Here is a 20513-nt window from a genome sequence, read left to right on the forward strand (position 1 = left end):
ATTGGGTATCTTGAAAAGCGCTATATGTGCCACATTCATTCATTCAGTACGGTAACTGTCCGTATCATTATGTTTCAGCTATTTTATTTTAATTAACCCCCCCCCCCCCCCAAAGAAAGCTAGTAATGTATAATGATGTAAGAGGATTGGCAGGGAGATTTTTAGATGTGGGTAATTTAGGATGGATTTAAAGAGCCAATCGGAGCCGTTTCCCATGCTGCTTGGTATCGTTGCCTAGCAACGACATGCACCTATGTCCTCGGTCCAGAAGAATGGGGTAGCCGCAGCGCGTCCTGTCAGCACCTCGCTCATCTCTGTCAGCGACCTCAGGGTGCCACTAATGGCGAGGCTGGGGTTATGGTGCAGGACAGACTCCAGTGAGGAGTAGTAAGAGCCCCTTTCACTCCCCCCCTCCATCCTCACAGGGGGCAGAAAATCACGGCTGCATGTGGAACTCTCACGTGTTTGCCAGAATGCACGCGCCTAGGCTTCTGGGTAATTCTGTCTCCTCAGTGGCGCAGAAGGACCGCCTCCCACCCAAAATCTGCAGGCCGAGGCTGTTTCTGTCCGCTCTCCATTCTCACCTTGATGGGTTTAGTCGTTTTTTACGGTCCTGTTTTAGACTCGCACTGCGCGTATTCCCAGTGACTTCCCAGTGGCTCACGACGCCGAAGTAGAGCCAGTTACAGATTTGCAGGGTCATTCCCTCGTGGTGACAACAGGCTGTTCTGAACAAGAAGGTAATTGGGGGAAAATGCACTTCATCATTAGATCATAGCTGCTTGTAAAGAGCAGGAGGTCGACAGCTGGTTGATCAATGGAGCCACTGTGGATGTGTTGCTTTCTGCAGGGGGGCTGGGGGGTGCAGGTAAATTGTGGTGGCTTCTTGTAGTGAACCCCATCCCCCCCCCCCCCCCCCCCCCCGTACTCCCAGCATGACTATTATGATCCTGACACATTTACGAAGTACAAAAAGTGGAAAGGTCAGCACTAAGTACCGTGCAACTCAATGTGTTGACATTGCAACCGGCAAACCCCTCCCCCCTTGCCACTGGTGGGTTAGAACAGTGCATTTATGAAATAAATACCATAGGACAAGCGGGTACAGAAGATGGACGGATGGATGGAAATGAATACTTGCTTACTCATCGTGCTTCAGTAAGTGGCGATGTGGCTGTGTACAGCGAGGTGCTGCTTTCACGGGGTGACGGGGGGGGGCTGTTGTGTCCCTGGTCTCTGAAATGCATGTATATATAGCATTATGAAGTGAGGGGGGAGGGGGGCATCCCAGGAACAAGGATCACAGATAGTCACAGCGCTGGGTATTGTACGAATCTGTGAGCTTTTTACAGCAAATTACTGAACTACTGAAGTGTGTTTTTTTTTTTTTTTTTTTTTTTTTTTTGGAAACTGGCCACAGTTTAAAAATAGTGGGGGTGCAGTAGCCTGGCCATTCAGCAGCCTGTCAATTCCCTGCGTCTCCTAGTCCGATACAACACTAACCCTCGGCCAGGGAAACGCAGCGCGTTCCAGCAGCAGATTAGAGACACAGATTGCGGAGGAAATTGAGGGGAAAACAAGAGGGGATTTGGATCTCATCCTAGAATGCGTCCCGAAGAGAGGCGGGATGGCTAGTGCCGGCGCTGACCCGAGGGACGTGGACGCATCCTGCTCTGCAGCCCCCTCATTCTACCACTGGGCCGGAGAACCAGCCCCCGCCGCCTCCCCCACGGTGGTATTAGGGAGGGCAATCGAGCTCTAAAACACCTTCTCATCCTGTGAAGTCTGTGCTGCTGAGCAGGAGCTGTAGTGGTTAAATCTGATTGCCCCCTGTAGGAACGTTACATAACATGCCGCGATTCCGCAGCCGAGGCAGCGCTGCCTAAGGAGGTGGGGGTTGCGGCGGCACCTAAGATGGCTGCAGTCGCACTCCTCTGCACCGCTGCCGCATCTCACATCCCAGCCCTAGGGGCTGCGTGGCGATCCTCGGGGGGGAATCCGCTGTTCGGATCTGCCGAACCGCCTGCCGCATGGGGAGTGAGAGAGATGCTCAAACGTAGCACTTTTCACCAATACGGATAACCGCCTAACCACCGAGAACAAATCTGCCGTGAAACTCACGTCGGTGACGTTAGTTTTTAAAATGCCATGAATGTGTACAGCAGCCACATCACTTAATGCTGACAGGGAGACCTCAGCAAGGCAACATCGACTGTAGGGAAGTTCTAAGCAGTGAATGTGTACATCAGCCACATCACTTAATGCTGACAGGGAGACCTCAGCAAGGCAACATCGACTGTAGGGAAGTTCTAAGCAGTGAATGTGTACATCAGCCACATCACTTAATGCTGACAGGGAGACCTCAGCAAGGCAACATCGACTGTAGGGAAGTTCTAAGCAGTGAATGTGTACATCAGCCACATCACTTAATGCTGTCAGGGAGACCTCAGCAAGGCAACATCGACTGTAGGGAAGTTCTAAGCAGTGAATGTGTACATCAGCCACATCACTTAATGCTGACAGGGAGACCTCAGCAAGGCAACATCGACTGTAGGGAAGTTCTAAGCAGTGAATGTCTACATCAGCCACATCACTTAATGCTGTCAGGGAGACCTCAGCAAGGCAACATCGACTGTAGGGAAGTTCTAAGCAGTGAATGTGTACATCAGCCACATCACTTAATGCTGTCAGGGAGACCTCAGCAAGGCAACATCGACTGTAGGGAAGTTCTAAGCAGTGAATGTGTACAGCAGCCACATCACTTAATGCTGTCAGGGAGACCTCAGCAAGGCAACATCGACTGTAGGGAAGTTCTAAGCAGTGAATGTGTACATCAGCCACATCACTTAATGCTGACAGGGAGACCTCAGCAAGGCAACATCGACTGTAGGGAAGTTCTAAGCAGTGAATGTGTACATCAGCCACATCACTTAATGCTGACAGGGCGATCTCAGCAAGGCAACATCGACTGTAGGGAAGTTCTAAGCAGTGAATGTGTACATAAGCCACATCACTTAATGCTGACAGGGAGACCTCAGCAAGGCAACGTCGACTGTAGGGAAGTTCTAAGCAGTGAATGTGTACATCAGCCACATCACTTAATGCTGTCAGGGAGACCTCAGCAAGGCAACGTCGACTGTAGGGACGTTCTAAGCAGTGAATGTGTACATCAGCCACATCACTTAATGCTGACAGGGAGACCTCAGCAAGGCAACATCGACTGTAGGGACGTTCTAAGCAGTGAATGTGTACATCAGCCACATCACTTAATGCTGACAGGGAGACCTCAGCAAGGCAACATCGACTGTAGGGAAGTTCTAAGCAGTGAATGTGTACATCAGCCACATCACTTAATGCTGACAGGGAGACCTCAGCAAGGCAACATCGACTGTAGGGAAGTTCTAAGCAGTGAATGTGTACATCAGCCACATCACTTAATGCTGACAGGGAGACCTCAGCAAGGCAACATCGACTGTAGGGAAGTTCTAAGCAGTGAATGTGTACATCAGCCACATCACTTAATGCTGACAGGGAGACCTCAGCAAGGCAACATCGACTGTAGGGAAGTTCTAAGCAGTGAATGTGTACATCAGCCACATCACTTAATGCTGACAGGGAGACCTCAGCAAGGCAACATCGACTGTAGGGACGTTCTAAGCAGTGAATGTGCTGACGAAATCCGTCATCCTCCACTGGAAAATGGCTGATCATCCTGTGCATTTAACTCTGGTGCTTCTAACTTTGAATACTGGCTAGCAATATTGACCAAGAGCGACTACATCAAATCGATGCTGATGTCTTAATTTGTATCGAATCTCAGCTGATTCACGATGTACCAGTCAACATTTCGGTATCTGTAGTTGAGCGCCCCCCTGAGGCCTGTGATTCTCGTCATCGTTGTGGGACGAGGGCGAGTCCCAGGTGCAAGTCTGACACGCTGCTTCCATCCGTCCATTTGCCAGCCACTTTTCCTGAGCCAGGTTGCAGGGGGTTCCTGGAGACTCTCCCAGCCGCACAGGGTGCCCTGAGTGTCAAAAAGCGATCGTTCTAAGTGAGATATTTCAGTGTAACTGCATATGCCATTGTTCATCTGGTTCGCCACTAGTGACAGAATAAAGTGCTGCCCACCTGCCACCTCCATTCATATGATGGATCATTTGTTTTGCCTGTAAATGAACTTCGAACAAGCCGATCATTGGTCAAATAAGCTGTCAGTCAAGCCCCAGCATCCAATTATTATCTAAGATGGTGGTGCATCTCTCAGATGCCGCCCAGATAGACGGGTAGCCTAGCGTTCATTTATTTGTTGTTGGTGTGGGCGTATGGGAATTGCGTTTTATTACCCATCTCCTTAAATGGAGATTTTACAGAGAGAGGGTTAACCAACCCAGGGAAGGGATGGCAGGGTCACGCCCCGCGGGGGACGCGTGGTCACCTGGCTGTCCCCGCACCCGGGTGGCGCCGAGATCCGAAAGGGGGAAAAAAGCTCTGCTTTCAAGAGCCATGTGCATCGTTTCCAAACTGGGCCGGCCACCCAGTGGCCCCACCTCCCCCGTCCGGGGGACAATGAGGGTGTTGTGGTACAAGGCTTCTAAACAAACCGAGCGATTCTGTGCAGGGCGCAAGGGCCATTTAATATTCCGCCATCCGGAGGCGCTGTGCCGGGTCGGGCCGGGCCGCTCCTCAGTAGTGGTTTGGAGCGGCACTAAACGGGCCCACAGAACTGTCCCATTGTGTCTTCTGAAGAAAGAAAGCTCATTCTGTGCCGCAGAGGATGAGTGGAATAGATAGATAAATAAACGGCTAAAAGGCTCTCTCAGTGCTCGCAGACCCGGTGGGCGTGTTCCGCTTTTGTGTGTGCCTTTTTTTTTTGAGTTTGGGGAGCGGCTGGCTGGATCGGGTTACCGTGACTCCCAAGGACGCGTCGCCGTTCGCGGCCTAAACGCATTTTCTGTTTCATCTGCACTCGAGGTCTGCCGCAGATTCATTTCTGTGTCTGACATTTACTGTGCTAAAGAACAAAGGGAAATGGCTCGTGTCAAGTATGGGACAGCCAGAGGTCTGTAGAAGGGATTTTTCTTGAAGGGGAGGCGTCGCCTCGGATGCATGAGGTGTGTGCGTATGACTCAGGCCAAGGCCTGATCTTGGGCCCGACTCTTTGGAGATCTCTGGGTGCTCAGCGAGAGGCTGTGGTCCTTCCAGTAAGGACAGTAGGATGGAGGCAAGCACAGACCCTTTAACATATGCACGATGTTACTGTCTGTAACCCTTGGAATTAGCTGGACGTCAGCCTTAGCTGCAGGCTAACAGTAGGGGTGCAGTAGCTAAGGAGAGAACACATTATAAGTCTGTGGATAGGGAAAGTCAAAGGGGATTTTGTTTAGCAAGCATTAGCTTCGGAAGGCTAATGGAAACGTTGGCTAAGCAGAAAGCTATGCAGCTGCTCGCCGCCACGGTTTCCTTTTGCTTCGGTTGAAACTCGTCCTCGTCGCGCCTGGGCGTCTTGTCAGGATCAGCAGCGGGAGTGGGATTCAGGTGCAGGCTTGTTCTCTTCTGGGCCGCTTCACGCTTCGTGGGAGTCGAAGAATCAGGAAGGAGAGACAGAGTCAGACAGGATACCTGGTCCGTACAGTAGTTACACTGACAACCTGTAATGTTTTCCATGCACGATTGGGGAAAAAAACAGCAGATTAATGTCAACAGTGACTTTCTATTGCATCACTGTGTGAAGGTGAACGACCTGGTTGGGCCTGGTGTTTATGTAGCTACACGCCTCCCTGCCCGTGCTTGTGTGTAAACAGGACGTACACGTGACCTCCAGAAGCTTCCCCTGAACTCCCGCTGCCCCACCCGCCCAATAGCCGGGGGGCATGTGTTAAACAATTGTCGCCGGGTTTGTTGTCTATTCAAAACCCGCCTCCTTTTTCTCCTGTTTGTACTGAAGGAGGAATGAAATGGGCCCCCGAAGATGGTGTTTAATCACTGTCAGAGCCATGGGAGGGGAGGCGAGGGCGTACCACTGCGTACGGCTGTGTTCCGTCCCTGTTTGGCTGTAAAAATAGCACAAATCCCCGTCTGACACTTTCAGGCTGAAGGGTTTTGAATAATTTGCTAGTCTGGGCAAATGTAGACATTATAGGCAAATTTCGACATTTTAATGGCTAATGAAGTGCAACATGAGAGTGAATGTAGCATTTTGTTTTCTCTGACTTGATCCGCCCCCGCAAAAGTTGCAGTTAAAGAGGTCATTTCGATGGCTCTGTGCCTGTGAGAAAAACCGGAGCTGTTCAGACTGGCCTGGGTTCTGACCCCCCCAAAAGGCGAAGTGAACACACTCAGGCAGACCGGCAACCCAGCCCGGCACCGCTGGAATCCTCGGTCGGAGCCGGGTGTGGCTTGCCTTGGTTCCGGCATCAGCGAGTCTCTTGGGACGAATGAAAACCGATGGTGGCGCGACGGGAACGTCTCCCTTCGTGGCCTCCCAGCTGCTGTATGCTGGGAAAGAAACAGCGAGGTGAGGCAAGGCTGGAGACAGCGGGAAGACGCGCATTTATCAGCGGAACAGAAGCCCAGGCGGCGCAATGACAGAGGGGGCCAGGCGGGACCCACCCGGGAGGAGGGGGCACGGGGCGTGCATGCATATTGGTTTACTGGCTACTGAAGCATGATTCTTCATGCCTGAGTATAGCACACGTGCTTCCCGCGTCTCCCGGAGCCTGTGTGAGTCTTCCTGCACCAGCCGTTTCCCAGCAGCACCGCATGAACTCTCGCCCGCGGTGTCACGTTACCAATTTTCTCGTGCAGTTACATGCCATCCGTGAGGAGCGATCGGCAGTGTATTGTCTTACGAGCCATTCCCCCCCCGGGGACACATCGCTGATCTGTGCTCCGGCAGCGTGTGCGGGCACTGTAATCGCCGAGAACAGCATCGATCGCACTCCTGGGTGTTCGGCGTCGGGTGTGGGGATGGGAGGGGGGGTGTTATGTTTCTGAATCACACTCGTTCTCTGCCCTCTGAGCTCTGCCTCTGCATAGTCGCCTCACATCTCCAGGGTTAGGCTTTCGAATCCGGCCTGTGTAGAGTTTGCATGGTTGTCTTATCAAATGCGTCTTCTGGGGGCTCAGTGATAGACTGGCGTCACATTGCTGGTATCCCCCTGCTTTGTGCCCGACCTTGTGACCCTGTGCAGGGTAAGAGGTTGAAAGGCGGATCGGTCATGTTTCGGCCAGTCCTAGGTTCCTTTTGCTGTCTCTTTGCTATAAGTGCATTTTTAGCATTCTGTGCTGTGGCTTCTCCTGTAGGCCCATTGTGCTTTATGAACTGATCGTGTGGCCGATTTGTGGCGCAAGCGGTTTATACTGATTGGCAAACAGACACACTTCCTAGGCCTCTCACGCCGTCAGATTAGCGGTGTGAGCTAACGCCGCACGTTTACACTAGTGTTCCTTTCACGGCGCGCTAGCAGCCTGAGCTCGCTCCCGCGGTTACACGCCAGGCACGATTGCGCCTCTTGCTAACGCTGCCCCCTCTTGGTTGCAGGGAAGCCGCACAGCATTGAGAGTTCGGAGCGCATCCAGCTGTCGGGGAGCTACAACGTGCGCAAGGGGAAGATGCAGCTGCCGGTGAACCGGTGGACGCGGCGGCAGGTGATCCTGTGCGGCACCTGCCTCATCGTCTCCTCCGTCAAGGACAGCCAGGCTGGCAAGATGCATGTGCTGCCTCTCATTGGGGGCAAGGTACGTCCCATCCGTCCTGCCCCCCCCCACCCCCCCCAGTTAAACCAAGTAGGTGGGCAGGCGGGCGGGCGGATGTCCTGGCTGTTGGGAGGAGAGGTTTTTTTTGAGCCAATGAATAATGATAGCGAGCAAGGCTAACCGCTAATCACCGCGGCACGTCGGCTAATAAGCACTGGTGATGTCCCAGCAGACACTGGTCTGGCCCCCTCCCGCCGTTCCCTGCAGAAACGCCTGTCACTCTGGCTTGCTTGCTTGCTTTATTCATCCTGCACGTTTTCTGTTCGGATAACCCCCACCCCCCCTTTCTTCTAGACGTGTCAGGAGGTGCCAGCTGAGCTCAGGGCTTTTTAAAAATATTCGGGATGAGAACACTGCTGGTGGAGCACACTCTGGATGTGGGGGGGGCAGATGCGGGGAAAAGGTCTTTATTATGGACAAACTGAAAAGATGAACAGGCTTCATTGTGCAGGAACTTGAGGAGCGTCCGAGCCAGCCGTTTGATACCCAGCGTTGCCTGTTCCCCAGTCACCAAGGCGATTCTTGTTTCCTCCTGACCAGATACCTTTTCTCTGTGCTGCTGGATTTTAAGATTTGATAACGCAGCAGCTGCTGTCAATAATAATGGCCGCGACTGGTACATCCCGCATCCGACGGCTCCAAACCGCAGTGCTGCGCTCTGCCGTAAAATACTCCTTTTCTGCTCTTCCCGCGAGCTCCAAGTGGTTACTGTAGCCAGTTCAGTTTGCCGCAAATGCTAAAACGAATGTTCTCGCTTCACGTTTTGCAGTCCGGCCAACAGTGATAACAGGCCGTCCATCTGCCTCTTTATCTTAAAGAGGCATCATCTCATTTGAGTCAGTCGTTAGCTGGAGTAATAAAAAGCCTTGGATGTGTCACGTAGTAAACGACGAAAGCAGAGCCTTTTATTGATCATTCCTGAAAACAGCCTTCCATATTACCAAATTCTGTGGAGAATATTTCCTGTGAATGATTGTTTCTTTTATTTGTTTTGCCGTTTGGTCGTTTTTAAATCTCGGCATTTCGAACGTGGATCTGAAGCAGGAGCTTCCACTCTGTGTTTAATCCTTGAGCCCCCTGGCAGGGGATTTGGGGGGGGGGTCTAGATAAGGTCTTCCTTTCAGAGATACCCAGGTGTTTTAAGTGTGGCACGCAGCTGACTGGCTCCAGAAGGGGGCTCCCTTTGACGACGGGCCAAAACAACCCTTTGAACCCAAGCTTCCTTAGAAGCACCACAACCACACCAGCAGAGATCACGTGTCTTATTTGTATCAGATGCTTCAGGGACACGGAGTACTTGGAGGAGATTAAAGATCACAAAATAGAGACCGCCGACAGAAATGTGCGTTTATTGATGTGCAGGCGTCATATAACATAGGAGAAGGTACATGAACGTGAGATGGACATCAGGGGAGATGAGGTGGAGGAGGAGCAAGCCGGGGCAGAGGTGTAGGTCTCACTCTCGTGCCTCACGTTTGACCCACAGGTGGAGGAGGTGAGGAAGCAGACGCACTGCCTGGCCTTCAGCTCCTCGGGGCCCCAGAGCCAGAGCTACTACGTCAGCTTCGACAGCTTCACTGAGCACCTTCGCTGGCAGAGGCAGGCCTCCAAGGTGAGACAGCCGCATCTCCGAGGTGGCACGCGGTCTCCAAGGTAACCTGCAATGATGAGTGACCCCCCCGGGTGGGTCTGTCTGCCTGAGGTGGCGGTGTGTAGCTCAGTGGGTAAGGACGGCGTGATCAGAAGGTCGCTGGTTTAAATCCCAATGTCAGCATATTGATGTCAACCATCGAGTCCCCGAGCAAGGCCGTTAACCACCAGGGATCTTTTGACCTTGTTGTCTTCCAACGATGTATACCTCTTTGGATGAAAGCATCTGGTGAATGAATAAAATGTAATGTAAACGAACCCTGCAAATAGCTGTATCTACCTGAAGTGGAATGTAGCAGCTGGGCTGGTCAAGCCCCCCTGCCTGTAGCTGGGGTAGGAGGGAGTCCGGATCCCAGCAGAGAGACCCGTTCCACATCCCGCAAATGGAGCCCCACTTTCCGCCACGCTCCTCTCCGCAGCTGAATTAGGGCAGCCCAGGGAACCTATTTTCTAAATTTTTCCAACGACAACCTTGTCACATAACGGACCCAAGGAAGTCCCAGAATAGCGTCTCCGGGGCGGGCAGGTGCTGGGGCCTTGGGGGCCACGTGGGTTTCCGAGGGTCTGGGGCCCTGTGCCAAGATGGCGGCCCGCGCATTACCACCGCCCAGTTAAGGCTGCGGCTCTGGTTATATTTCTGCATCTGCTGGGATCGTAGATTTACTTCCCCGTGTCGGTTACGTCAGCAATCAGCCACAAGAGGGATGCCCAGTTTAGCATTTAAAAGCAGCTGCGTGGCCTCCAGCATGTAAACCCCGCCTCCCTCTATCCCCTCCCCCCATGCTCAGATGGTGTCTCAGCGCATCAGCTCGGTGGACCTGTCCTGCTGTAGCCTGGAGCGCCTTCCGCCCAATCTCTTCTACAGCCAGGACCTAACACACCTCAACCTGAAACGCAACTTCCTGTCAGCCAGCCGCTGTCTGGCAGATCTGCAGAGGTAAGACCCCGCCCACATTGGCCACACTCATATAGTCACTGCCCACATAGGCTCCACCCACTGAAACCCCGCCTACGTTCCATCCTCAAAATTGCCTGAATGAAATGTGGTGGACAGACGGAAAGATGTGTTCTCTTCTCTCTTTGAAGGGAGCACCATCTGCCGACTGTGATTTAGTAATGGAATTGAAGTATGTCTAGATTTGAGTTGGTGAATCTGGGCACCATCCTCACTGTTTCTGTGAGGGTCTCCGTCTGTCCCTGTCGGTCTTATCTGTTGGGCCATTTAACCTCATGCCAGTCTCCGTGAGTGAAGGAACCATGTAGGAATTTTGTCCGTAGCTCGCAGCAAACTTGAATTTCGGGCTCCAGAGAGGTCGGGCAGAATGTTCAAGAAGTTGGTCCAAAGGCCGAGACTCACCCCTGTAAATCCCAGCAGGATGAATTCCATTCCTGTTTCACACGGAGGGAGGGGGGCCGTGTTTTTCTGTAGGTGTGAGAATGACTCAGCTGCAGTCTGCAGAGGTCAGCCTTACTGACGGGTCGATTCCAGGAATAGCCGAGAGGATCGTAAATTCGGGTTTTGGCACCTGGGGCGGGAAGTGGTGGGGTGATGCAGGAACCGTGGAATTCTGGGGTCTTGTGGGTATCCCAACAGCTTGATCCAGTATCGATTATGTGTGAAGGAATAGATGCCCCCCACTTCCGCCACCACCTCCACTGAGGGACAGCCCCCCCATATAAAATCTGTATTTTAAGGCTTCCCGCTCAGTCAAGTGACCATGTCTTTATACTGCAGCAGAAAGCCAATGGGAAGGCAGGAAAATGCAGATGAGGCACAAACCTGTTTGCACACTGACTAATAAGCGAGATTCAGACAGCAGGAGTTCTGTGGCACGGGTGAGGCAGGACTTACTTTTTTGAAATTTGAAACTGCATGATCACCTTCCAGTCACATCCCAGTAGATGAATTCTCAGCCAGCTTTGGACAGGGTTAGAGCTGGGGAATTGTGTCCGACTTTGCCAATGATTAAGCTAACTCTTGAAGCAGCAGTAAGCCTTTTGGACCATGATTGCTAGCAGCTACAATTGGATTTATTTGGCTACTTGGTTCAACTAAGGGGAAAATGTGTTCAGCACGGTCTGAAGAGACTTTAAAAACATTCCTCACAGCCGGGCCCCGATACTATGGGTAACTAGGCAGGATTTGAGAATGGAGGCTCCTTTCTGGAAAGATGGGGGCAAATGTCTCAGTGTGGAAGATTAACGGAGATGCCGGGCAAGCCGGAAAGGATGGCAATCTTCTCCTGGCCCAGGGTGTTGCTAAATTGAGGTGGGCCATTCCTACTTGGGGGGGAACGGCAAGCAGGCAGAAACCAGCTGCAAGTTCCCATCCCCGCTCATCTTTGAGCTGAGCAAAAGCAGCGTAAGTAGCACAGCCTCCCAGGAGGTTTGGGTCGGGGGTGAGGCTGCCTCACATTTTAAAAATAACACTTTCACATCCATTGTCGGCTGCCTCTTCCCCGTGTCCTTCCTTTTTTTTCCATGCCTGTTTCTCTTTCGCTTCCCCCTTGTGGTGTGGCCTTGATTTCCACCATCTAGTGCTGGGCCACCACAGACCTACCAGGAGAAAGCAGAAACCGGGTCCTCTGCTCGGGGTTTCTCACCTTCTGTGATGCGCGGGCTGCTTTTTCACGATCCGGTGACATCATTCGACAGGATGCTGTCAAGTCACCAGATGGGAAGATTCACACGAGGAACGTTGACTAGGTTTCATGGAATCACTTGATAGTATTCTGTAATCAAATTTGACACTCGTGTGGCAAATGGAGGTTCAGACCTATACTGAATTTTGACACTCAGAAACCTGCAGAGAACTTCTCTAAATCCACAGTGGGAAGGCTTTGGTCTTTGCATAAAGATAAACGCAGATCAGACATTTGAGGGCCGGACTACTGAACGTCGTTTGGATTACCCTGACATAGAGGCTACACGCCATCAGCTAGAGATGAAGAACTTCACCGTGAGCGTTTATGGCCCACATGGGCACACAAAGCACACATCTGTGTCTCCTCCCTGTCAGAAGAGGACCCTTCTGTCCATTGTTCATCCAGAAACATCGTGTTCACTCGCACACTGTTGGAGGAATGCTTCAGCTGTTGATTTGTTTTGCTATTACCCCCTGCCCCCCCCCCCCCCCCCCCCCCCAGTCCCTCGGCACATTTCGAATTCTCCTGGGATTGTCTCTCCATCGTCGTCGTGATTTTTCCACTCGGCTTCACACCGGCCCCTACGACACTTGAAGGTCTATTATTGTGCAATTATACCCCCATAAATCTGAAAGCCAGAGTCAAGGCTGCCCTCGAAGCGGAGCGCCTGGATATCGGACTCTGTCTGGTGGTTGACGGCACCGGCAGGATGGCGCATGGTTTATCTTTCAGAGCCATGGCTGCTGCTCCCGGGACCCTCTTGGTACCACCGCCTTGCCTCCAAATCCCTGTGATCTGAGCCTCATTTCTCCGTTTAAAACCAGAACAAAAAGTTACCCCTCTGGCCCAGAGCATCACAGCTGCGATGGACCGAACGCCACCCAGACCCTACAGGAGGCAGCCTTCCGCTTAATTAAATGGCTGCCTGGATCAATACTTCAGTCTGAGGTTTTTTTTTCCCGTTTTTCTTTTTCAACGCTCCCGTGATAAATGGATGTGGCCCGCGGGCCGTGACGAAACGCTATACAACAATAAATATCCCCACGCCATCACTCGATGGATAGATGACATTGGGAGGAAGCTTGTACCCTCGAGTCATTCATTGAAGCAAATTCCTGTATTGTGAGCCTCGCTGGGTTACCTTCTCGCTTCTTCATCGGCTCGATGCCTGAAAGGATAGTTGGGCTTTCAGGGGAGCCTGCGGTCCCCGTCATGTTTGTACTTTAGCTAGCTGTTTTAATGGCGCTTGAATACAAATAACGGCATGCTAGTGGAGGCTTATTTCATAAACTCGTGTGGGAGAAGCCAGTATCCCGATTTCTGCAAGAACTTGGTTCAGGCATGCGAACTTCACAAAGCACCCAGATGGAGACCGCAGGGCTGCCGTACTCTTGCCGTGCCCTTGGTTGGCGGCTTGGTGGTTGACAGCCCGACTCCCAGAATCGATGTGCCAATTGATTGATCTTTATCTGGGGTGCCTCAAGTTCTCTCCAGGAGAATCAGAGGCTTGGCTAGTAAACCAAATGCTCTCGCCCTTATCTTCATTTGGTTGCAGTATTTCAAGTGTATGGAATAACGGGAGCCATCTTGGATGGGTTTCTTTAACAAAAACTAGGGAGAAAATGGCTATTATAGCCAGAACAAAAAAAAAAAAGACATGCTTTTAAAAATGACCTATTTAAGGGGCATTCTACCCATACAGACTTTGAAAATGGATTTCAAAGTCGTCAACAAAACTAGCTTAGGATATCAGTTCTGTGTAGTCCAGTATGTTGACCCAACGGTAGGTGAACCCCCATTCTAGGTGGTCTTCCCACCCCGCCGAGCTTGCATTTACTTGCTCATTTCACATGTACCACTTGCCGTCCGACCTCTGACCCCTACCAGAACAGAAATAGCAAGCACTCGCTGTGCATCTCCTCACACAATCAATTTAAGGACCTCCGTATTGTATTGTAACCTAGCATGATTATACAGTTTTGTTTCGGCTCAGCGTAGATTCTCATCTGGGGTTGGGGATTAGCATTAGCGCTGCCTTTTGGCTCCACTTCCCATAATGCCGTGCGCACAGTGGTGGTTCTCTGGTCTCCGTCCTAGCGGATTTTACGGTTTTACTCTGGGTATTAGCGCTAAGCCTCTAATCAGAAAAATCCAGTTCTTCTATCTGTTTCTTAATGAGGATTTGAATGATGTGTGTGTGCATGTCTGCATAGTGTGTGTATATATACATTGTTCAGTAAGCGATGATGTTCCGTTGAGCTGACATGCCACCCGTACCTCCTACTCTCAGGTTCTCCAAGCTGCGTAGCCTCAACCTGTCCAACAACCACCTTGGCCAGTTCCCCCTAGCCATCTGCAGCATCCCCACCTTGACCGAGCTCAACCTGTCCTGCAACTGCCTGACCTCCGTGCCTGGTGCTGTGGGGGCCATGCACAAGTGAGTAAGGGGGGAGGAGGTTGGCACAGCCGAAGTCCTGTGAAGGATCCAGGTGTAATATCGCTGTAGTTTTCTGAATCAGACGACCTAATTGGACATAATTGGGGCTTTTATAATACTAATTTCTGATGGTATTCATGTTTGAAAAAGGCCTTTGTAATTCAGATTTTTATTATTTGAAGATACTGTGCATTGTTCAGCTAGGAGCAATGAAGGAACTGTCTGGAATCTCCAGTAATGCGGAAACGTGGGACAGTGCTGACTTTGCTGCCCCCTGCTGGCCCCGCATTGGAATTTATTCCGTTTAATTTCTGTTAATAGTAGAAAAACAGGATGAGTTTATTCTTGCGTAAATCTCCCTAGATTCTGCAACACAGGTGTCAGGAAATGAATGGTTAGGGAAAGCTCATTATTTAATGCCTTAGTTGGGAAATAGGTATAAAAAATAAGGTGGAGGTCAATATAGGAAGGTGAGGCTTGTTTGCTTTGATGTAACCCCTCACCTTGTCCCCGCCCCTCACAGCCTGCAGACCTTCCTCCTGGATGGGAATTGCCTGTCGGCGTTGCCGGCCGAGCTGGGTGACCTGCCCCTCCTGAGCTACCTGGGACTGTCCTTCAACGAGTTCAGCGAGGTGCCGGAGGTGCTGGAGCGCATGGAGGGCGTGGAGCGCCTCTGTATGGCGGGGAACGGCCTGGACGCCCTGCTGCTGCAGGCCTTCCGGCTGCTGCGCGTCAAGCACGTGGACCTGAGGTAGGGGGCGCTGTGGCCGCCAGGGGGAGGGAGAGGAGGCGGGCTTTTCAAAAACCAAACCGTTTTTACCGAGGTGCTCCGTTCCAGCTCAGCCTGCTGAGGCTTTGACGTTTGTAAATTTTATATTATGTCACGCTTGGCACAGTGACTGGCGCAGAGGGTATTAAAAACGCCCCCCCCCCCCCACTCTCATTCCTCGGAGAATCCAGACGCCAGCTTCCGGAATAAAAAGCAGTGAGTGACAGATTCCTAAAGACTATGTGCTGGTGACACAGGAACACTAAAGGGAGGCCGTTGTCCGTCAGGGCACAGAAGTAGTATCTCGTTAGTCGTCCCTGTTTCACTCGTCCGCCCCAAAACCCCTTTCACAGGTACATCACTAACGACCAACACATCAGCCCGCTTTCAGTACATGGTTCGCCGCAAGCTCGTCATTCTCTTCTGCTTAGAGCCAGTCGGGATAAAACTAAAATGGGCCTGGATTTCCCATACCCACGTTCAGGAAGTACTTGATATCACTGTGAGTACTGTGAGTACCGTGAGTACTGTAATTTCAGTACATTTTTTGCGACGTGGCTCATGGGTAAGTAGCCCTGGGTCTGAGCTACAGGTTGGGTTGTAGAAGCTGACCTTTGACCCCCAACCCAACCCATTGCTCCAGGCTCAACAGGATCTGCAAGGTGGTGCCTGAGGAGCCGGACTTCCTGCGTCACGTGACCCACCTGGACGTGCGGGACAACGGCCTAACGGAACTGGATGCCTCGCTCTTCCCCAGGCTGGAAGTGCTGCACTGCGAGAGGAATCGCTTGGGCTTGCTCCGGGTGCGGGGCGGCGCGCTCAAGGCCCTGCACGTCTCCTCCAATGGTGGGTCATTCACACGGGGTATCCGCGGCTCAGACTAACTGGCTTTCTTAGAGGCAGAAAACTACCATCTAGCACCTGATAACTTCAGGACAACTTTCAGTGTCATTATGAAACATTTCAGGTGCGAAACATTTTGGCCGTGCTGTGATTGGTGGAGCTTTAAGTTTGCCTGTCCTCTGATTGGTTGGGCTATACCTTGTGGCCACGTCACGATTTGTGAAGCTGTAAATCATTGTGCTGCAATTGGTGCGTTTTTTTTTTTGTTCCACTGTGTCTCTGACGCCTGGTTCCCCCCACAGAGCTCCGTCAGTTGGAGGTCTCTCCGGTGCCCCGTAACCTGACCTACATGGACGTCTCCAGGTAGGCCTGACATCTTTGTCCTGCCATTAGCTCTGGCCTACTTCCTCTCCTCTTGTCTTGCTCTTGACCTGGCCCCGACTCCGCCTTACCCTACATAATAAGTAGCACTGCTTTTCAGGCCAGGCTTAAATAATCGATCCTGATCCTGCATCATCAATACTACCCTGTCACGCTGTAATCTATACGGAGACCTTGTTTAACCCTTTCCCACCTCCAGGAACCAGCTAGAGAGCCTCCCGGACTGGCTATGCGAGAGCAAGAAGTTGGAGGTGCTGGACGTGAGCCACAACCAGCTTCACCTGCTGCCCGAGCAGTGAGTGTGGGCAGGAGGGGTGGGTCTGGTTTAGGGATTTGGGGTGGGGGGAACAGCCGGGCGACGGTCTGCCTCAATTTAGATTAGTGACCGGGCGCCCCCTTGTGGCCACTGCCAGGGTGCATGAGATGGTAAATCAGCAAACGACAAGTGCAGGGAGTCGGTGATGCATCTGCCGATGAAAACAACAGCAGCAGCCATTTTGGTTGGACGCCCGCCCCCCCCCCCCCCAAAAAAAAAAAAAATTGGCGCAACATTTCACCAGGTCATGCCCTCAGGAGAGCTGGACCCAAGGTTGGGGAAGGGCATTGGCAAGATGATGGGAGCAGGCGAGCTGACGCCATGTCTGTTGGGTGACATCGAGCTGCCTTCGGGAAGGAAACCCTACCCTGCCCCCCCTCCCCCCGCCCTGCACCTGAGCCCAGCTGCTGACTCTGAGGTCTACTTTGTAATTAAAGGCCCGGCTGATTAAGCTGCTTTCCAATCTCCCGTGACCTCGCTCCCACTTCGTCCGCTGTTTTCTCGCGGGAAAGGTCAGTGGCGTCTGTTAGGAACCCCCTCCCCGTGGGTGGCCTGGCCGCATTATTAGCTTGATACCCAGGAGGGGGGGCGGGGACACACCAGCTTGCCTTCCTATTGGTCAGTCATCTCATTAACCCCATCATGACCTGTGTCTTTGCAGCGTGACTGAATGGAAAAAACAGCGATTTCATAGATTGTGACCTGATAGAACTACCTGTAATTAAACGAGGCTTATATATGCAATGAATACATTGATTATATTTACAGCACATCTAAGGCGTCTTATCGGTTGTGTACAGAGGTGAACCAGGCCTCATGATTGGACCCCTTCCCCCCCCCCCCCTGGTTTCCCAGGCTCCTTTGCAGCAGCAGTCTGCGGAAGCTGCTGGTAGGACATAACCAGCTCCAGCGGCTGCCTGAGGATGTGGAGGGCAGTCACATGGAGGTGTTGGACGTCCAGCATAATCAGCTGTCAGAGCTGCCTGCCAACCTCTTCCTGAAGACTGACAGGTAGATCTCCTCCCCCGATTCCTTCTCATCATCCCCTTTTTCAGGTCCAGCCCCACACACACACACACACACACACACACACACACACACACACACAATTACCTTCCATCCTCCACTGCTCATGAACAACTGTGTCATTGTCATTTAGAGTTTTGCCTCTGTCAAGGCTAGACTGTCATTGCCATTGGCATGCACTCTCTCTCTCTCTTTCTCTCTCTCTCTCTCTGTTTGGGGGGGGGGGGGGCTTTTCTAGGGGTTAGTGGTCCAGTTTATGGGGCTTTGTGTTTTTGTAATCACGAGAGGTCTGCGCTTTCCCGACTGGCTGTGGGACCGGATGCCTGTCCCCCTGCTGCAGGGACCCTGCTGAGAGGAATGCTGAAATGTGAAAGTTTTCATGAGTCTGCATTCATCAGACAGGCTGCGGGCATTAGGAGAGGAGAGGAGAGAAAAGGAGTGGTACGAGGATAATTTAGATTAGTCGCATGGGGAGTTTCTGCCTGAGTGCCATGTGCAGTGCGGACTGTCTTTCACAGCTGCCCCTCTCTCTGCAAAAGTCCAGCTCTATATAATCCCTTACAGCCCCTCTTCTCATTTGACCCGCCCCCCAGTTTACGGTGCCTGAACGCTTCGGCCAATAAGCTGGAGAGCCTGCCCTCCTCCAGCCTATCAGAGGAGAGCCGGAGCACACTGCAGGAGCTGTACCTGACCAATAACCGGCTGAGCGACAAGTGCGTGCCCCTGCTGACAGGACACGGGCACCTGCGTGTTCTGCACCTGGCCTACAACCAGCTGCAGAGCTTCCCCGCCAGGTGACATGCACGCACGTCCGCATGCACGGCCGTCATCAGCTAACCCCAACAACACACACACAATTCCCGACTAAAAGGCACTTCTGTTTTTCAGTGACGAGCAGCTAACACTCAAAAAAGCAAATGTTTCGGGGCATCCCCACGCGTGTGTCTCTGCACTGACAGTTTCATTCTCCCGCTCCGTCTTCAGCAAAATGGCCAAGCTGGAGGAGCTGGAGGAGGTGGACTTGAGCGGGAACTGGCTGAAGAGCATCCCCACCACGATTCTCAGCTGCAAGAGAATGCACACGGTCGTTGCCCACTCCAACTGCATCGAGGTCTTCCCCGAGGTCATGCAGCTCATGGAGATGAAGGTGAGCTGGGCGGTAGCGTGCCTCTGTGTTGATGCACCTTGGATCTCTCCTGAAGGGTTTCTGGCCTTTTTTTTGCCGGTTTACAGGCTCCATGCTGCCATTTCTGTTTGCTCGGATCGCTCTGTCTTAAAACTATATAGACCTTTGCCGATTCCCTTCTAGAAAAGTCTGAATTCTTCGAGATGGTTTAAACCAAGATGTGCTACTTCTGTGGTTCCCTCTATTTGTGGATCTCCAGTGCCGTAAATAGTTTCTGGGCCATTGGAGTCTAATTGACAGGGCCGGCGTGGTGTCCCGGCAGGCTGGATCTCTAAGGCCGAAGCAGGCCCGGCCCGGCCCAATCTTTCAGTACTCCTCAGCGGCAGACACGTACTCTCTCTCATACCCCTATCCCCAGTCTGTGCCCTGACCACCACCCGGGGAGCTGAGATAAACCCCATGATGTCACTTCCTGTTATAGCCACGCCCCCATTGTCGGGCGACATGAATCTCTCATGTCAGAATTTGAGTGGCGGTATTGAAAAGGCAGATCCGTGCTCTTCTCATTCTGGGTGTGATGAAATAAAGGCACTGGGCCTCCAGCCGTTGGGCCTCCTTGCCATCCCTTCCGGCGGTGAGCAGCGTGACCCAGCACTGGCAGGTCACGCGTTAAAATGCGCTCGGGCGATGGGGGCCGGTGCACGTATACGCCGGCCCTGACTCTGAGCTGCCCGCAGTGTGTGGACCTGAGCTGCAACGAGCTGAGCGAGATCACCCTGCCGGAGAACCTGCCCCCAAAGCTGCAGGAGCTGGACCTAACAGGCAACCCCCGCTTGGCGCTGGACCACAAGACATTGGAGCAGCTGAAGTAAGGCCCCGTCCAGAAAGACCATTGGTCCAGACAGGAACCTGTACGCTGGAAGGCCTCATCTTATTGCTTCAGACTTCAACTAGAGTATCTCTCCAGACATTTAATGAAATATTTAGTGACCCCTAGTGGGCGAATATAAAAATTACATCTTTGTTACATTACCAAGTTTTATTTAGGTATTTTTTTTACCTTTCATCTCAAGGACATCAGCACATCAATGTTTGTTGACGTACACACTGGATTCCATTATTTAATAATGTTCCCTGCTTTCTACCATGTGTGAACGTTAATATAAGCTCACGTTTGAGCACAGTATTAATTAAATCATCCGTTTTCCAAACCAGCAACATAAGATCCTTCCGGATTGATCAGTCGCCGTCGTCCTTCTCGGCCACCGAGGCCTCGGGAGCGCCCGCAGTGTGGAGTCATGGCTACACGGAAGCTTCCGGAGTCAAAAACAAGTGAGGGGCACATTAAGATCTCTCGACTTCCCGCGGGTCGTGCTGTGAGCATCAGTCACATAACTGCACGGCCTCCGGGGATCCGTACCGCATAGCTCGTCCAGCCCATTGTCCAGAAGCATGAGCTGGCTTGTCGGATGTGTGCCTTCCAGGCTCTGCGTGGCCGCCCTGTCGGTGAACAGCTTCGGCGAGAACCGCGAGGCGCTCTACGGAGTCTTCGACGGCGACCGCAA

General features: G+C 52.2%; 1 protein-coding gene across 1 annotated transcript in view; it reads left to right on the forward strand.

Moving 5' to 3' along the window:
* Nucleotides 1–20513, forward strand: part of LOC125740708 (PH domain leucine-rich repeat protein phosphatase 1-like) — a 35547-nt gene that overhangs the window by 11793 nt on the left and 3241 nt on the right. The window contains 14 exon segments of the mRNA XM_049012236.1: nucleotides 7541–7737; nucleotides 9242–9367; nucleotides 10194–10342; nucleotides 14341–14487; nucleotides 15011–15238; nucleotides 15900–16102; nucleotides 16402–16456; nucleotides 16674–16775; nucleotides 17652–17807; nucleotides 18416–18616; nucleotides 18807–18969; nucleotides 19686–19816; nucleotides 20164–20280; nucleotides 20433–20513. The exon segment at nucleotides 20433–20513 is cut by the window's right edge and continues 114 nt beyond it. Of these exon segments, the coding sequence (XP_048868193.1) occupies nucleotides 7541–7737; nucleotides 9242–9367; nucleotides 10194–10342; nucleotides 14341–14487; nucleotides 15011–15238; nucleotides 15900–16102; nucleotides 16402–16456; nucleotides 16674–16775; nucleotides 17652–17807; nucleotides 18416–18616; nucleotides 18807–18969; nucleotides 19686–19816; nucleotides 20164–20280; nucleotides 20433–20513 (2056 nt within the window).

Source organism: Brienomyrus brachyistius, chromosome 4 (assembly GCF_023856365.1).
Source record: "Brienomyrus brachyistius isolate T26 chromosome 4, BBRACH_0.4, whole genome shotgun sequence".
NCBI lineage: Eukaryota > Metazoa > Chordata > Actinopteri > Osteoglossiformes > Mormyridae > Brienomyrus > Brienomyrus brachyistius.